We start from the raw sequence: 15,041 nt of genomic DNA, 5'->3' as shown, positions 1-15,041 counted from the left end.
AATAGAGCGCAGAGGCCAGGATCTTTCTTGTTCCTTCTCTAGATGCTCTGAATGAAATAATCAGGATGATGTGGAACACTTTTCTCTGGCTGTGACCTCCAGTTTGGGACCAAGATCCATCCACAACTAGGTACTACGCCCTTTCCTGGAACAGAAATGAAGCCAGAACGTTGCCTATTTTTCTGCTGAACCTAGTTCCATAATCTATCAAATGGTTTATGTTTCACTGACATTAAGCTTGAGTTTGAAGTCTTCTAAAACCTCAGTTGAGCCCCTTTATATGTGACTATGATGCTTTCTATCTATTGAGTCAATAAGGTTATTCATTTGTAGATATGTGAAAAACATGAATACAACCAAGGATAAATTCCAAATAAAATGGTCTGGGAGGCATTAATTTGACTCAGATTAGTACAGATGATTTTTTTTAATGTACCTGTGGTTAAAGATCTCCCTTACTATATGTTGTACCACCAAAACTATGAGGGGTCCAACCAGCCTCTATTCCCTTCTAGAAGCTGTTCTCTCCCCATATGATGCCCTACAATAAGTTAAATATGGCCACAAATTCTTTACAGCAACTCCCATCAAAACTTAATAGTGGAAACTATTTCCCCACTGCCTTGAATCTGAGCTGACTTTGTGACTTGCTCTGACCAATAGTTTGCGGCACAAGTGAAATCCTATGACTTCCAAGCCTTGGCTTCTAGAAGCCCTGAAGCCTCTGCTTTCATGCTCTTTGGACACTGCTGCCATGTGAACAAGACCATCTGTGAGGATGAAAAAGACCACATGGGGAAAGAGGCCCAGCAGTCCAGCCATTACAGGATCATTTACCCAGGCCCCAGACTGTGAGCTGAGAATGAGGCTCTCCATGACCAACTAAACCACCAACAGGTGCCAACAGATAGAGCTGAGCGGTCCCAGCTGGGCTCTGCCCAGATTGCCAATCCAAAGAACAGTGATAAATAAATGGGTGTTGTTTTAGGCATTTAGGTTTTGGGGGAGTTGGTAATGCAGCAGTAGATCACTAACACATACCTTTATATTCCTTTCTTCCTAATATGTCCTCCATCTACTCGTAGAGTGAGCTCCAAAGTCACTCCTCCAAGAAGTTTCCCCTGGTGGAAACTTCCCCTGCAAAGCCAGCCTCACTCAGGTTCAAGTTAATGTCCTGCCTTGTGCAATTCTGAGGGCAGTGAGACCCATCTGCCTCCCCTAAATATCTTCCCCATCCACCGGCTGATGACTGGGATCTCACCATTAAAGTTTAACTACTTACATAAGAGCATAAATGCCTGTTAACTTTTACGAGTCCCTGGAAGGGATAACAAGTTTGTGCTCTTGATTTTTCTCTTATTAAAAAGTATATAGGAATAGAAAGTGACCCTAACATAAGGTCACTTTCCCAAAGAGAAAAAAAAATGTTTAATGGTTTTGACTAACTTGAATATAAGCCTTTAGGGATATAGATGAAATAGTTATATATCTAATTTCAATATTCAACTTATTAATATAATTAAGTGTACATATTTAAAATCATATTATATAAAATAACATTCAATTTAGAAGTATTTTTTCTCCTACTCTTTCATCCATTAAGGTATTTGATTCAAAGTTGCTATATGTGTCTTTAGAGGCAAGTGTCCTCCATATCATGAGAGACACTTGCGAGTCATCTGACAGTTTTCCAGACATAATCTTCTCTTTCATCTAATCTGTTGTGTGTGTGTGTGTGTATTTGTTTTGTTTTGTTTTGCGGTACGTGGGCCTCTCACTGTTGCGGCCTCTCCCGTTGCGGTGCACAGGCTCCGGACGCGCAGGCTCAGCGGCCATGGCTCATGGGCCCAGCCGCTCTGCGGCATGTGGGATCTTCCCGGACCGGGGCACAAACCCGCGTCCCCTGCATCGGCAGGCGTACTCTCAACCTCTGCTCCACCAGGGAAGCCCGTGTGTGTGTTTTTTAACTATGATACTGCCATTGGAATTTTTATATCAAGCCACAAGTACCTATTCACAAAATACTGACAGTTGTTTTTCCATTTATCCTTCAAGTGTATATTCATAATCTTAACAGTGTAATCACTTACATTATTGCTTTGTAAAGGGACCTCCAGAAAGCTGACTTACAGTGACATCTAAGGCTTGCAATTTAGGGATCTTATCCCTAGGGAAGAATTCATTAAATTCATGTTAAGTGTCTTTGCTCTCTTTTTTTTTATTTAGAAGGTCACCATAATCATCTAAAATTTTATGATTTCTTGAGGTCATTTAAAACTAATGTGTCTTCCCCAGATAGTACTTTGTGGGTCAAAAAATGTCAGAGAGAGCATTCCATAATGCAAAGGACACTGGAAGGACTAGAATGTAAGGAGACTCCCTGTTTCCTGAGAGATATTTGCAGGGGGAGACCAAATTTCCTTATCTCACATATATTAATACATACTTATTCTAGAAACTTCAGATAACACATAAAATTAGAGAGGTGAAAATAAAATCATAAACAATGCTACCCATTAGCGACTATGATTTCAACATTTTGGTTCATTTCCTTCCAGATCTTCCTCCTACGCATTATTTTACATGACATTCAATTCAATTGGCTCTATTATTACTGAATATTATAACATAAGCATTTCCCTTATTAGGGATTCTTTGTAAGAAAGATATGCCATCATTCAGCTCACCAGCCTCCTGTGGCAGTACACTGATACCGTCTGGGGGAAGGGGCAATGTCTCAAGCAGACACCAGCCCATGGCACCTTTGTGTGCATGGCTTTAGATTCCTTTTTCCCCTTTTCCTTTATTTACCCAAGTAAAATATACCGAAAGTGAATAAATGGCAGTCCCTGCCCTCAAAAGAGAGAGACCTGTAAACAATTAATTGCTTAAAATATGAGAAGGGCTTGAAAAGAGGCATATACAAAATGCTATGGCCACAAAAAGGAGAGAAGGTTGACCACTCAGGGGAGGTTTTACAGAAGAGCCAACATTTGAGGATTTGGAGGGTTTTTTGTTTATTACTTTGTTTGTTTGTTAATTGCTTGTTTCTAGGATATTAAGACTTAATTTTGAAAATATTTTCAGAGTCATGAGAAATCTTCAGAATCTTTCCCCCAGGAGATTCTGGGCACTCAGCATGTCTGCTGTGCAGAAACCTGCTGGACCACACCTGTATTATGTACCAGCTGAACATTTCCTGGACTAGGGAATTTTCCCTGAGAGCAGGTTTGGACAGGGGAGGAAAAGAACACGAGGGTACCTGGCCTGAAGGGATGGGACTAGTGCGAGCGCAAAAGGCTAGAATGAGCTCTGCACTCCCATACTCATCGCCTTGCCTTGCACTTCCATGTCCCACACACACTGCAATGACACCACCACCTGTACTCTCTGATCCTCTAAAATAGGCAAGTCTCACACCCCTCCATTAAGTTCCCAGAGTTTAGTGGAGACAGCAAGAATGTAATTGTATTGAGCCCATGGCCTGGGTTTGAGGCTCAACTCCACTACTTACTGTGGGCTCTGTGTGACCCTGGATGATTCGCAGCCTCCACTGTGCTCACATTTCTGCCCAGGCAACCTTGCTTACTATCTCTCAGTCTGTAGGTATGGCCTTAGGCAAGTGACAGATGTGCCCCTTCTGGCCACACTGACCCTACAGATTCTTCACCTCAGACCTGTTTCTTGCTTTTACATTGGAACCTTGCATTTGACATTTTCTGAATGTCCTAAGGCCCTACACCCAGAACTCTGAGGTCTGTCCACTTCTTTCCCATGCTGGGGGACTTGGGTCCATCCCAGTTTCAGACACAAGGCTGGGCCACTGAAGGCCAGACATGTAGACTTATAGTGTGCCCTGACCACCCAACCTAAAGTAACCCCCGTTCCATGCAACCCACATAGTTAAGTCTGCATTTATTTTCTTCATAGCATGGGTCACTTTCTGAAACTATCTTGTTTGTTTGTTTACTTATTTATTGTCTGTCTTCCTAGTAAAATATACCATAAGAACAGGAATCTTGTCCCAACGCCTAATACAGTATAGGGCACTGAAGATGGAACAGTTAGGAAAGAATAAATAAACAAACATAGAGTAAATGTGACTTCAGAAGATGAATAAGTATGACACAGTGCTAGATACTGGAGAAAGAAAGAAATAGGATAACATCCCTGACCTCCAAATCTCACTGTCCAATAAGAAAAGAGAATAAGAAACAAAATAATTGCAGTACAGTGTGAAAAGCATAATATCAGACATATACATAGGTACAGAGATAGTACAGAGGAAAAGGCCTAAATATTTTCAGAAGGAAGTAATTTCCAAATTTAGTTTTAAAGAATTATGGCAATTTGCCAGGTAGGTAAGAAGGGAAATCCTTTCAAGAGGGCCACTTGGATTGGATCTTTATTCTGACCTAAACATTTACCTCATTTCCCTTCCTCATGGAAACTTGGGGTTAAAAATACCCTTTAAGATCATCCAGTCCAGGGGTCCTTAAAGAGGACAGTTGTGGTTTTAAAATATGTCCACAAATTCTCTGATACTCATCCCATCCATGGAACCTAATGCACTTCCCCTTGGATGTGGGCTGTACTTAATCATTTCTAATGAAGAGGAGGTGGCAAATGATAAAGTTTGACTTCTGAGGCTGGCTCACAAAAGACACCGTGCCCTCCATTTTATTCTCTCCACCTTGGACCACTCATTCTGAGGAAGCCTCTATGATGTTGTGAGGATTCATAACAAAAGGCACTGAGGCCTCTTGCCCATGGCCAGTGAGTGAGCCTTCCTGGAAGCAGATTCTCCAGCCCCAGTTAAGCCTTCCAATGACGGCAGCTGTGGTCTTGCCTGCCAACTCGTGAGACAGAATTCCCCAGCTGAGCTGCTCCTGAATTCCAGACCAACAGAAACTGTGAGACAATAAATATTTGTTGTTTTTAAGCCATTGAGTTTGGGGATGATCTGTTACACGGCAACAGATAACAAATATGAGGATCTCAGACAACGGGTGTGTATATGAATTATAACTCTTTATATTTACCTTATTAGAAATAAAAAGTGAGAAGTGTTCAAAATAGTTGTGTATTAATTCATTAAAAATAACGTTAATAAATGTAATACATGTTAACATAAATAACATTTTTGTGAAAAATATCAATTTTCCCAAACTAAAATTGCTTACTTAGAAGAATGGCATCATTTTACAACTTTACAACTCTTTTTAATGTCTACTTTAATGGAAGATAGCTGGATTCTTATATCTACTTGTGCATTTAATCACTTGTGAAATCGCAGATCTTGTAGTTTCTGGAGAACTCCACTAAACCCTTGTAAGAGAGTAAGAATGAAAGTCGCTGGTCTCGTCAACATTCTCTGTAACACCCGTGACAAGTAGACACACGGGTCACACTTGAACATGCTCAGTGATTGCAAACTCACTAGTTCCCAAGAAAGCCCACGGCTCCCCCAAAACATCTCTGATAATTAGAGTTCCTCTCTCTGCCATGCTAGGCGTTCTCTCTCATTAGTTTTATGCACTCTCCTTAAGATTATTCAGAATAAGTTTAATCATTTATTTAAGGCTAAAAGACCCTCATATTGTTTATTATAAGAGTTATTCATAACTTTACAGTTTACAGAGTACTTTTGCCCATGTTCCTGTAAAAGAACAACTTTAAGATAATCAATACAATTCTGAACGAACATCTCAAAAGAATTTATCATGAGTTATGCCCTCCTGCCAATTAATCTCAAGATCTGCCTATGATCTTTTACCAGACACAAATATCCCTATAGCAACTCTTTTCAGGTATGAGACTGGCAGAGCTTACAGACTTTAAGTGTCTGGGATGGTAAAATTAAGAGAACACTGAAAACAAGTAGTGCAACTTTGAAGAGAGATTTCCCTTTTCTGCTTAAAGCACAGCCTTCTCATTGCATTAGACATTCAAGTCTTGTGTTTTAAGTACCTTCTGCAGCATCCTTAAAGCTTCATGCATATTTCCACATGCCTCATAAATAACCTGAGCTTAGCTGTTCATCAAAATTGTCCACCAGGTCCCTGTTTAGAGATGGCCTGGGAAATGATGTCTGCTGGTTTGTAAGGGTACAAAGACAACATTTGTGGCTGTCTCTGAAACACAGAAACAAGTCCTGGAAACATCTCCGAAAAAAAAAACTATCCAGAATAGAAAATATAGTTTCTCCTCATGTTAACCCTAAACTCTGGGAAGAAAGAGCAGCGCTCAGTCAGATTTAAAAACTGACTTTGAAATCCTCTTACGTTCACATGAAAATACTTGACACACACACCAAAAAATGGTACTCTGTTTATGAGAATGCAAATTGGTAAAGTCATTATGGAAAAGAGTAGGACAGTTCCTCAACAAATTAAAAATATAAAAACTGCTCTTTCGGGGACGGTATCTAGAGGCATTCAGGATGGTTCAGCGTTTGACGTACCGTCGTAGGCTGTCCTACAATACAGCCTCTAACAAAACCAGGCTGTCCCGAACCCCTGGTAATAGAATTGTTTACCTTTATACCAAGAAAGTTGGGAAAGCACCAAAATCCGCATGTGGCGTGTGCCCAGGCCGACTTCGAGGAGTCCGTGCTGTGAGACCTAAAGTTCTTATGAGGTTGTCTAAAACGAAAAAACATGTTAGCCGGGCCTACGGTGGTTCCATGTGTGCTAAATGTGTCCGTGACAGGATCAAGCGCGCTTTCCTCATTGAGGAGCAGAAAATCGTTGTGAAAGTGTTGAAAGCACAAGCGCAGAGTCAGAAAGCTAAATAGAAAAATAAAGCTTCTTTGAGTAATAAAAAAATCAAAAAGCAAAAAAAAAAAAAAAAAAAAAAAAAAAAAAAAAATATAAAAACTACCATATGATCCAGCAATTCCATCTCTGGTATACATCCAAAGGAAATAAAATCAGCATCTCAAAGAAATACCTGCACACAGACAGTCACTGCAGCACTATTCACAACAGACAACATACGGAAACAACCTAAGTGTCCATCAAAAGATGAACAGCTAAGGAAAATGTGATATACATGTATATAGAGAGATTTATCTATATATACAAATATATATACATAAGATGTAATATTACTCAGCCATAGAAAGTAAGAAATCTTGTCATTTGCAACAACATGGATACACCTAGGGGACATTATGCTAAGTGAAATAAGACAGAGAAAGTCAAATACTGTATGCTCTCACTTATATGTGGACTCTAAAAAAAAAAAAATTTTTGAACTCATAGAAACAGAGAGTAGAACATTAGTTACCAGAGGGGTGGGGAAAGTGGAAAGATGCTGTCAAAGGGTACAAGCCTTCAGTTATAAGATGAATAAATTCTGGGGATGTAACGTACAGCATGGTGACTATAGTTAATGATACTGTATTGTGTACTTGAAATTTGCTAAGAGAATAAATCTTAAGCATTCTCATCACACACACAAAAAAACGGTAACTATGTGACGTGACGAGGTGTTAATAAACCTGATTGTGGTAATTATGTCACAATGTATATCAGATAATCCTGATGTGCACTTCAAATATCTTACAATTTTATTTGTCAATTAAATCTTACTCTGAACAAAAAATAAAGTAATATACAGTTATAAAAAATCATGCTGTATACTTTAAATATATACTATTTTATTTGTCAATTATGCATCAATAAAACCGGGAAAAATAAATAGAAATAAAATTTAAAAGAAATTAGGGAAAACAAAATGAACTGAATCCATCTGAAAGCTGTTCACTAATATTTTCAATCTCCTAATTCAGAAGAATCCATTCAAAATGGATACTTCCTATTACATTATAGGATTTAGAGAACATAATATTGCCCCTGAAAAAAAATCTAAATTAATATTACACAATTCAGAGGATTCATTCAGCCATTTCTTGCCTTCTCTCACTGCATAATAAAGTATGAGACTAGTATTTTACTCTTAATAGTAACAGCTAACATTTATTGGGTGTTTATTACATCAAGGATTGTACTAGGCGCTTTTCAGCTTTGGCTCATTTAATCCTAATAACCACCTTAAGTACTCTTGTTATATCCCTTTTAAAGAGAGAAAAACTGAAATTTAGAAAGCATATAGCCAAGGCCACAGAACTAGAGAAATGGCAGAGAGAGAACTGCAAACAATGGCCTATGAAATGCCAAATCTCAACCTCTCAATCACTGCATCACTGCACTATAAAATTCTGGTAGCATGAAAAACTAATACATTTGGATTGAGATAATAGTTATCTACAGTTTGATCTTGGAAAAGATGAACTAGGAACTACCTGGCAACACCCAGGACCTCCCAAACAGAGACAGCCTTTGATGTCGTCATTACATGCATATCACTGGAAGATAGGAAATGACCTTCCAGGCATCTGGGAAAAGTGGTTGGAGATCTGTGAAAACTAGCAAAATGAGGAAAGAAACAGTAAAAAATTGATTTGACTGCATAAGAGTGATACTAATTAGAACCATTTGTGTGTGCTTCCATTTACATTTATACTGCAACGTATCAGGTTGCCCAGATTTTGTGTTTTTATTATATATGTTTTATTTTATAGCAACAAGTTCTTTCCAATGGACCTCTCACACCACCTTTGAATGCAGAGAAGTAGCACAATGTGGGCTTGGGTGTCATCCTGACCTGGGTTTGGAACTTGCTGCACTATTTATTGCCTGTGTAGGCTTGGGCAACCTGTAAAAACTCTAAACCTCAGTTTTTTCACCTGTAAAGTGAACGTAAAAAAAAAGGAAGAACATGTCTTAAATATCGTATAGGATTTAACACATGTAAAAGTACATGGCACTTTGTTAACTATTATTTGTGTTGTGATGATGACTAATAAGCACGGCCATATGATCACTGAGAACTTGAAACAGTTTTGTTTTCCTAATTAGAGAAAAGCATTGTCCTCATCTCCCTCCGTTTTGCAGCTGTGTTTCCCATTTACAGTCCCATCTCCTTCCCCTCACCCATCATGGGACTTCTATATCCTTCAGCAAATACAATAACTTGCTAAGAGAAGAAACAAGGATAAGAAGAGCAGAGGGGTGGAGTAACAGAAGAATGGGAAAAAACGGAAGAGGTTATTTTTAAGTTTGTAAAACCACCTCATGCCATGCAGCAGAAGTAGATCCAGTGTTGTGAACAGAGAAGGGAAATTTCTTTGTGATACTTCCTGGGGTGAAAGGAAGATGATTTACTGCAATGAACCATCCAGAGATGTTTGGAGAGAAGGCCTCATCCAATCCTTAGGCAACACTCCCATCTTGCCACACAAAAATACCCAGTGTCCAGATAGAACCACACTGATTTCACCATCAGAACAGTCAAGACATCTAAACTGGAAACACGTTAACTGAAAGACATATTCTATGAGATTCTGTATGTTTGAACAGGGAGAACCAAGAGATACAGTTCCAGGGATTGAATCAGACCTTAAATATATGGTATTAAACGTGTGTAAACTGGAGATAATAGCAGAGACCTTAAGCAAAGCATGTAGGAACAAATTACGTGCTCAGTAATCTTTGGGAAACTCTAACCTCTGATACTTGCTTTGTTAAAGGGGAGGAGAAGTAGGTCACAGGATCTCAGCTTAGAAGGAAGATTGGGCTGGATAGCAGTTGGGTTGAACATCTGAGCCGGTTGAGAAAAAAAGGGTGCTTCGGAGGACTAGAGGGCAGAGAAACAGGGAACCCTTCCAAGAGCCTGCATTTGGATCTTCACAAAGCTGTCATTTCTGTTTAGAAGAGTATTTATTATGTTTATATGAGATGTATTATGGAAGAAGAATATTGTCAATGGACCAACTTCTAATGGAGAGATAATTGGCAAAACATTTATCATTGACCCATTGTTTGTTACTGGGAAAGCTATTTAACCTTTATCACTTCAATTTATCTGTCAATAAAATATGAAAAAGACTGTGGCCTCACCCTGTCAGTAATAAGAGAAGTGCACAAGATGGCCACTGCCCCTCAGGAGAGCAGCCACTCAAGCACTGATGAAGTCTTCGAAGTCCATAATGGAGAGCTCTACTCTGGTATCACAACCACCTGTGGAGGAGGGAGAAGGAGTAGGGGGTGAAACGTCATTCGGTAATTCGAAAAGTACGTGAGTGAGGGTCCTGAATGGCTTGAGGTATCAAGGGGATTTGAGGCAAATCATGAAAAATAGGAGAGAAAATATAAAGCACAGATGGAAGCACAGTACAATATTCAAATAATAAAGAAGAAAACATCCCAATTGAGTTTTGCAGTCCAAAGGCATAAATAAAAATAGCAGTCAATTAAAATTGGGAAGGAAGTTTAAAAAGGGGGCGGATAGTTAAAGTAAAAAAGACGACGTTAAGAAAATCTTAGAAGTTTCAGAAATAAAAACATGTGGAATTAAATGAGGAACAAAAAGTAAGATCGTCATGAATATGGAGGATGTCCTTCTGGGGTCTTTCTCGTTCATTAACTTTTTATTCCTCTTCCTTAAATGATTTCAAGTCATGGCTCACTTTTGACTTTTTAAAACTGCCTGACAGAGCCATGAATAAGCCAAGTATTTGGTTGTTTTCATGGTAAATGTAAACTGGTTAACTGAAGGATGGTGGTTCGTGACGACTTAAAGAAGATGATAGCACAAGAATTAGAGCGTATCTGGGTTCACCCAGCCCTGTCTAGGGAGAGAGACACTGGGACTCATTTCTAGCTGGACTTTCATTTTTTCACTTGAAGGAAGCACTTTACAATTTCTCTTTGGCATATCCAAACTGTCAGCATCACTCCTTTTGTGCTTTGGGGCCATTGTTAAGTAAAATGAAGGTTACTTGAACACAAGCACTGCTATACCGAGACAGTCGATCTGAAAACAGAGACAGCTACTAGGTAACTAAACGGGTGGGATACGCTGGACAAAGGGACGATTCACATCCTGGGTGGGACGAAGAAAACGGTGAGAAAGTTCATTGCACTACTCACAACAGTGAGCAATTTACAACTTATGAATTGTTTATTTCTGGAATTTTCCACGTGATACTTTTGGGCCGAAGTTGACCGCGGGCAACTGAAAGTGCAGAAAGCAAAACCGTGGACAAGGTGGGACTGCTGCACTGTGTTAAGGGTTTTGGGCCTACAAATAAGCAGGTAACGGCTTTTTTTCTTTTTTTAACAGCCACTAGGCGGCACGGAAGGCAGCACTCCCTCCTCCCCCGTGCATGATGCATTTGTGCCTTAGCTTTGTTCTGAAGACCTTGTTTCACCCCCATCCCTGCCACCATCACCCCACTCCCACCCCGGCGCTCCTTCTGCTGCTCACCCAGGTGAGCTTCCACTCTCAGAAGTGGCCCTTCCGCTTGGCCTCCCGCTCCTTCAGGGCAGGCCTCACACCTCCTGGAAAACTGGGCAAGGCCGCAAGGCCATTTCGCTGCCCCCTTTCTCTTCCCTTTCATACTCCTGACCACCCTACTACCTCAGCTCCTGCCTCCCCACACCCCATCGTGCTCTCTCGCGGACTCCCGTGCCTTTTCTTTACAGTGTACTTAGCGCAGGTTCTAATTCTATACTAGTTTACTAAACTAACGGAGGCAGGATCCATGTCTACTTAGCTCATTATTATATTTTAGCACCTACTACCATACTACCATTCCTGGCACCTAGATGATGCTCGACGGAACTTTTTTTTTTTTTTTTTTTGCAGTACGCGGGCCTCTCACTGTTGTGGCCTCTCCCGTTGCGGAGCACAGGCTCCGGACGCGCGGGCTCAGCGGCCATGGCTCACGGGCCCAGCCGCTGTGCGGCATGTGGGATCCTCCCGGACCGGGGCACGAACCCGTGTCCCCTGCATCGGCAGGCGGACTCTCAACCACTGCGCCACCAGGGAAGCCCTGATTTTACATTTTAAATGGATGAGTGAGCAAATGGCTACCTGCATCCACCCGGCTACTCCATGCTGTCTGATCCCACTGACCGTCTCAGGCGACTCACCCGTGGTCAGGAGGCGCCCACTCAACAGGACAGTTTATTTATTGTCCCTACGGCTTGGCATAGAAGAGAAATTCACTTATGAGTCAAGTGCCACTAGAAGCACTGTTCCCTCAGGAAACAAAGCAGCCACTTCTCCCGGCGGCCACTCTGTTCCTTCTCCCATGGCGCAGGAACAGGAGTGCAATCACTATGCTTCAGAGGGAGCCCGCTCTCTTCAACTACCACCATTCTATCAGAAACGAGCATTTTAATCCCTCCAGCTCCTTTCTGCCCACCCCCCAGCCCTAGCAGACCCTGCCTGAGAGGCCAATGGACCAGCTTTCCTGCTCCTTCCGGGTGGCAGGTCCTCTTCACCAGTTAAAATGAAATGGCAATATGTTCAAATTGATTTTAAAAGGTTTCTGATTTGTGGATTAGCCACATCTAATAAACTGTTGTTTATTAGGGGAAAAAAATGGTTTCTTTCTAACCTAAATAATCCACTTATATTAGTCTTGAGCTTCTTGGATGAGATGTGCTAAAACAAATATTATCTCCCATGCTAATGGAGCAGCGAAAGTGAAATGCTCCATACTCCAATCTATCAAAATACAAGTATTTCACTCAAGGTCTTTAGCTCATTTATTTTCATCCTCAAGAAACATATTGATTCACATTATCTAGTAGAAGATATAAAAGGCTGGCATGCCGGAGATGGAAACAACCTAAGTGTCCATCATTGGATGAATGGATAAAGAAGATGTGGCACATATATACAATGGAATGTTACTCAACCATAAAAAGAAACGAAATTGAGCTATTTGTAATGAGGTGGATAGACCTAGAGTCTGTCTTACAGAGTGAAGTAAGTCAGAAAGAGAAAGACAAATACCGTATGCTAACACATATATATGGAATTTAAGGAAAAAAATTAAAATATGTGCTTGCTCACAAGTTATTCTTCTGATCCTCAGAACTGTATTTGCTTCTCTTTAATCCTCTCGTATTAAGTACACCTCCAAGAAGTGACTTCATGCATCTTGCAACACATCACACCCTTTAAATAAAGCAAAGTGTTCCATGGGATGATGACTAAACCCTACACTACTTTGCATAATGCTGCCGGAGCCCTTATATGAGAAGATAGGCATCTGCCAGTGTCTCTTACTCTATCAGTTCCCAAAGGCACAAAGCATGACCCACATGTCTTAGGCTTCATATAAAAGCAGGAAAAACCATTGCCACAGAATTTTCGACATTTGTTTAATGTCATTTTAACCTGTTATGAACTTTGCTTCTCTATTTACAAAGATGCCACCACCACTATGGAGGATGCCCAGGGCTCCAGGACTCCCATCCGGATGACCCCTTTCTCCACTGTTGTTTATACACCTGCAGAGCTCATCTAAGCAAAGATTCTTCTGTGTGAAGTCACCTTTTCCCCTTCTCATTACCCCTATTCTCCAATATTTATCAGTTCCTTTAGTCTGGGAGAATTCAAGCTGGCAGAACAGGGACGTGAACCTGGATTAATAATATATTAAGAATATATTCAAGCAAATGCAAGTAACACCACTTTCCACTTCTTTTATCCAACTTTAGCTGTGAAAAATACAGTAGAGAAATGATACAAGGAAGGACAAACAGAAAGAATGAAAGTCATACTGAGTTGTTTGCCAGAACCCCGTAATTTCCTGGCTTTTTTCCCTTAACATTGGCCACTCCTCAAATAGCCTTTACTAGTGCCTTCTCATCTCTTTGAGTTCTTTTTTTAAATGTATATGAATAAGGCTGTTAAACTGAGGCATAAGGAACATACCATAAACTTCATGTTTTAAGTGTACGGTTCAATGATTTTTAGTAAATTTACAAAGTCACGTGACCACACCATTGCAATACAGTTTTAGAACATTTCCATTTCCCCCAAAAGGTCCCTTGTATGTGTTTCCTTGACTTAGCAAGGAGCTCAGTCTTTGAACCACTTGTCTTTATACTCACTTCCTAGATAATCTCATCTGGTCTCCACATTTTAAATACCAGACATATACTAATTTTTCCCAAATCTATATCCCCACCCTGAACCTCTCCCCTGAACTCCAGACTCATCTCCTCCTAGACATCTGATAGACATCTCAAACTCAGCATGCTCCAAACCGATTTTTGATCTTCCCCTAAAATTGCGCCTCCCACAGTCTTCCCTGACCAGTTAATAGCAATTCTTTATTCCAGTTGCTCAAGCCAAAACCCTTGGAGTCATCCTTGACTCCTGTCTTTACACCCGAACACCCAATCCATCAAGAAATCCTGTTGACTCTACCTGTAAAATAGATCCAGAATCCAGCTATTTCTCATACCTATACTGCTACTACCTGGGTCCAAGCCACAACATCTCTCACCGGGATTACTGCAATAACCCCATTACTGGTCTCCCACTCTTTTTTATTTTTCTTAACATCTTTATTGGAGTATAATTGCTTTACAATGGTGTGTTAGTTTCTGCTTTATAAAAAACTGAATCAGCTATACATATACCTACATCCCCTTATCTCCTCCCTCTTGCGTCTCCCTCCGACCCTCCCTATCCCACCCCTCTAGGTGGTCACAAAGCACCGAGCTGATCTCCCTGTGCTATGTGGCTGCTTCCCACTAGCTATCGATTTTACATTTGGTAGTGTATATATGTTCATGCCACTCTCTAACTTGGTCCCAGCATCCCCTTCCCCTTCCCTGTGTCCTCAAGTCCATTCTCTACATCTGCGTCTTTATTCCTGTCCTGCCCTGAGGTTCTTCAGAACCACTTTTTTCTTTTTCAGATTCCATATATATGTGTTAGCATACGGTATTTGTCTTTCTCTTTCTGACTTACTTCACTCTGTATGACAGACTCTAGGTCCATCCACCTCACAACAAATAACTCAATTTCCTTTCTTTTTATGGCTGAGTAATATTCCATTGTATATATGTGCCACATCTTCTTTATCCATTCATCTGTCGATGGACACTTAGGTTGCTTCCATCTCCGGGCTATTGTAAATAGAGCTGCAGTGAACACTGTGGTGC

General features: G+C 40.6%; 1 protein-coding gene across 1 annotated transcript; it reads left to right on the top strand.

Moving 5' to 3' along the window:
- The first annotated feature begins 6,413 nt into the window (after nucleotides 1-6,413).
- Nucleotides 6,414-6,838, top strand: LOC116758526 (60S ribosomal protein L34). The gene has a single exon (XM_032641410.1). The coding sequence runs from the start codon at nucleotides 6,443-6,445 to the stop codon at nucleotides 6,794-6,796; it is 354 nt and encodes a 117-aa protein (XP_032497301.1). The 5' UTR covers nucleotides 6,414-6,442; the 3' UTR covers nucleotides 6,797-6,838.
- The last annotated feature ends 8,203 nt before the right edge of the window (nucleotides 6,839-15,041 follow it).

The sequence above is a fragment of the Phocoena sinus genome, chromosome 1 (assembly GCF_008692025.1).
Source record: "Phocoena sinus isolate mPhoSin1 chromosome 1, mPhoSin1.pri, whole genome shotgun sequence".
Lineage (NCBI taxonomy): Eukaryota > Metazoa > Chordata > Mammalia > Artiodactyla > Phocoenidae > Phocoena > Phocoena sinus.
Note: the sequence above shows the minus strand (reverse complement) of the source record. Positions and strands in the feature narration are given on the sequence as shown.

Excerpts from the sequence above, each read along its gene's own strand:
- LOC116758526 (XM_032641410.1), top strand. The coding sequence starts at position 6,443 with ATGGTTCAGCGTTTGACGTACCGTCGTAGGCTGTCCTACAATACAGCC.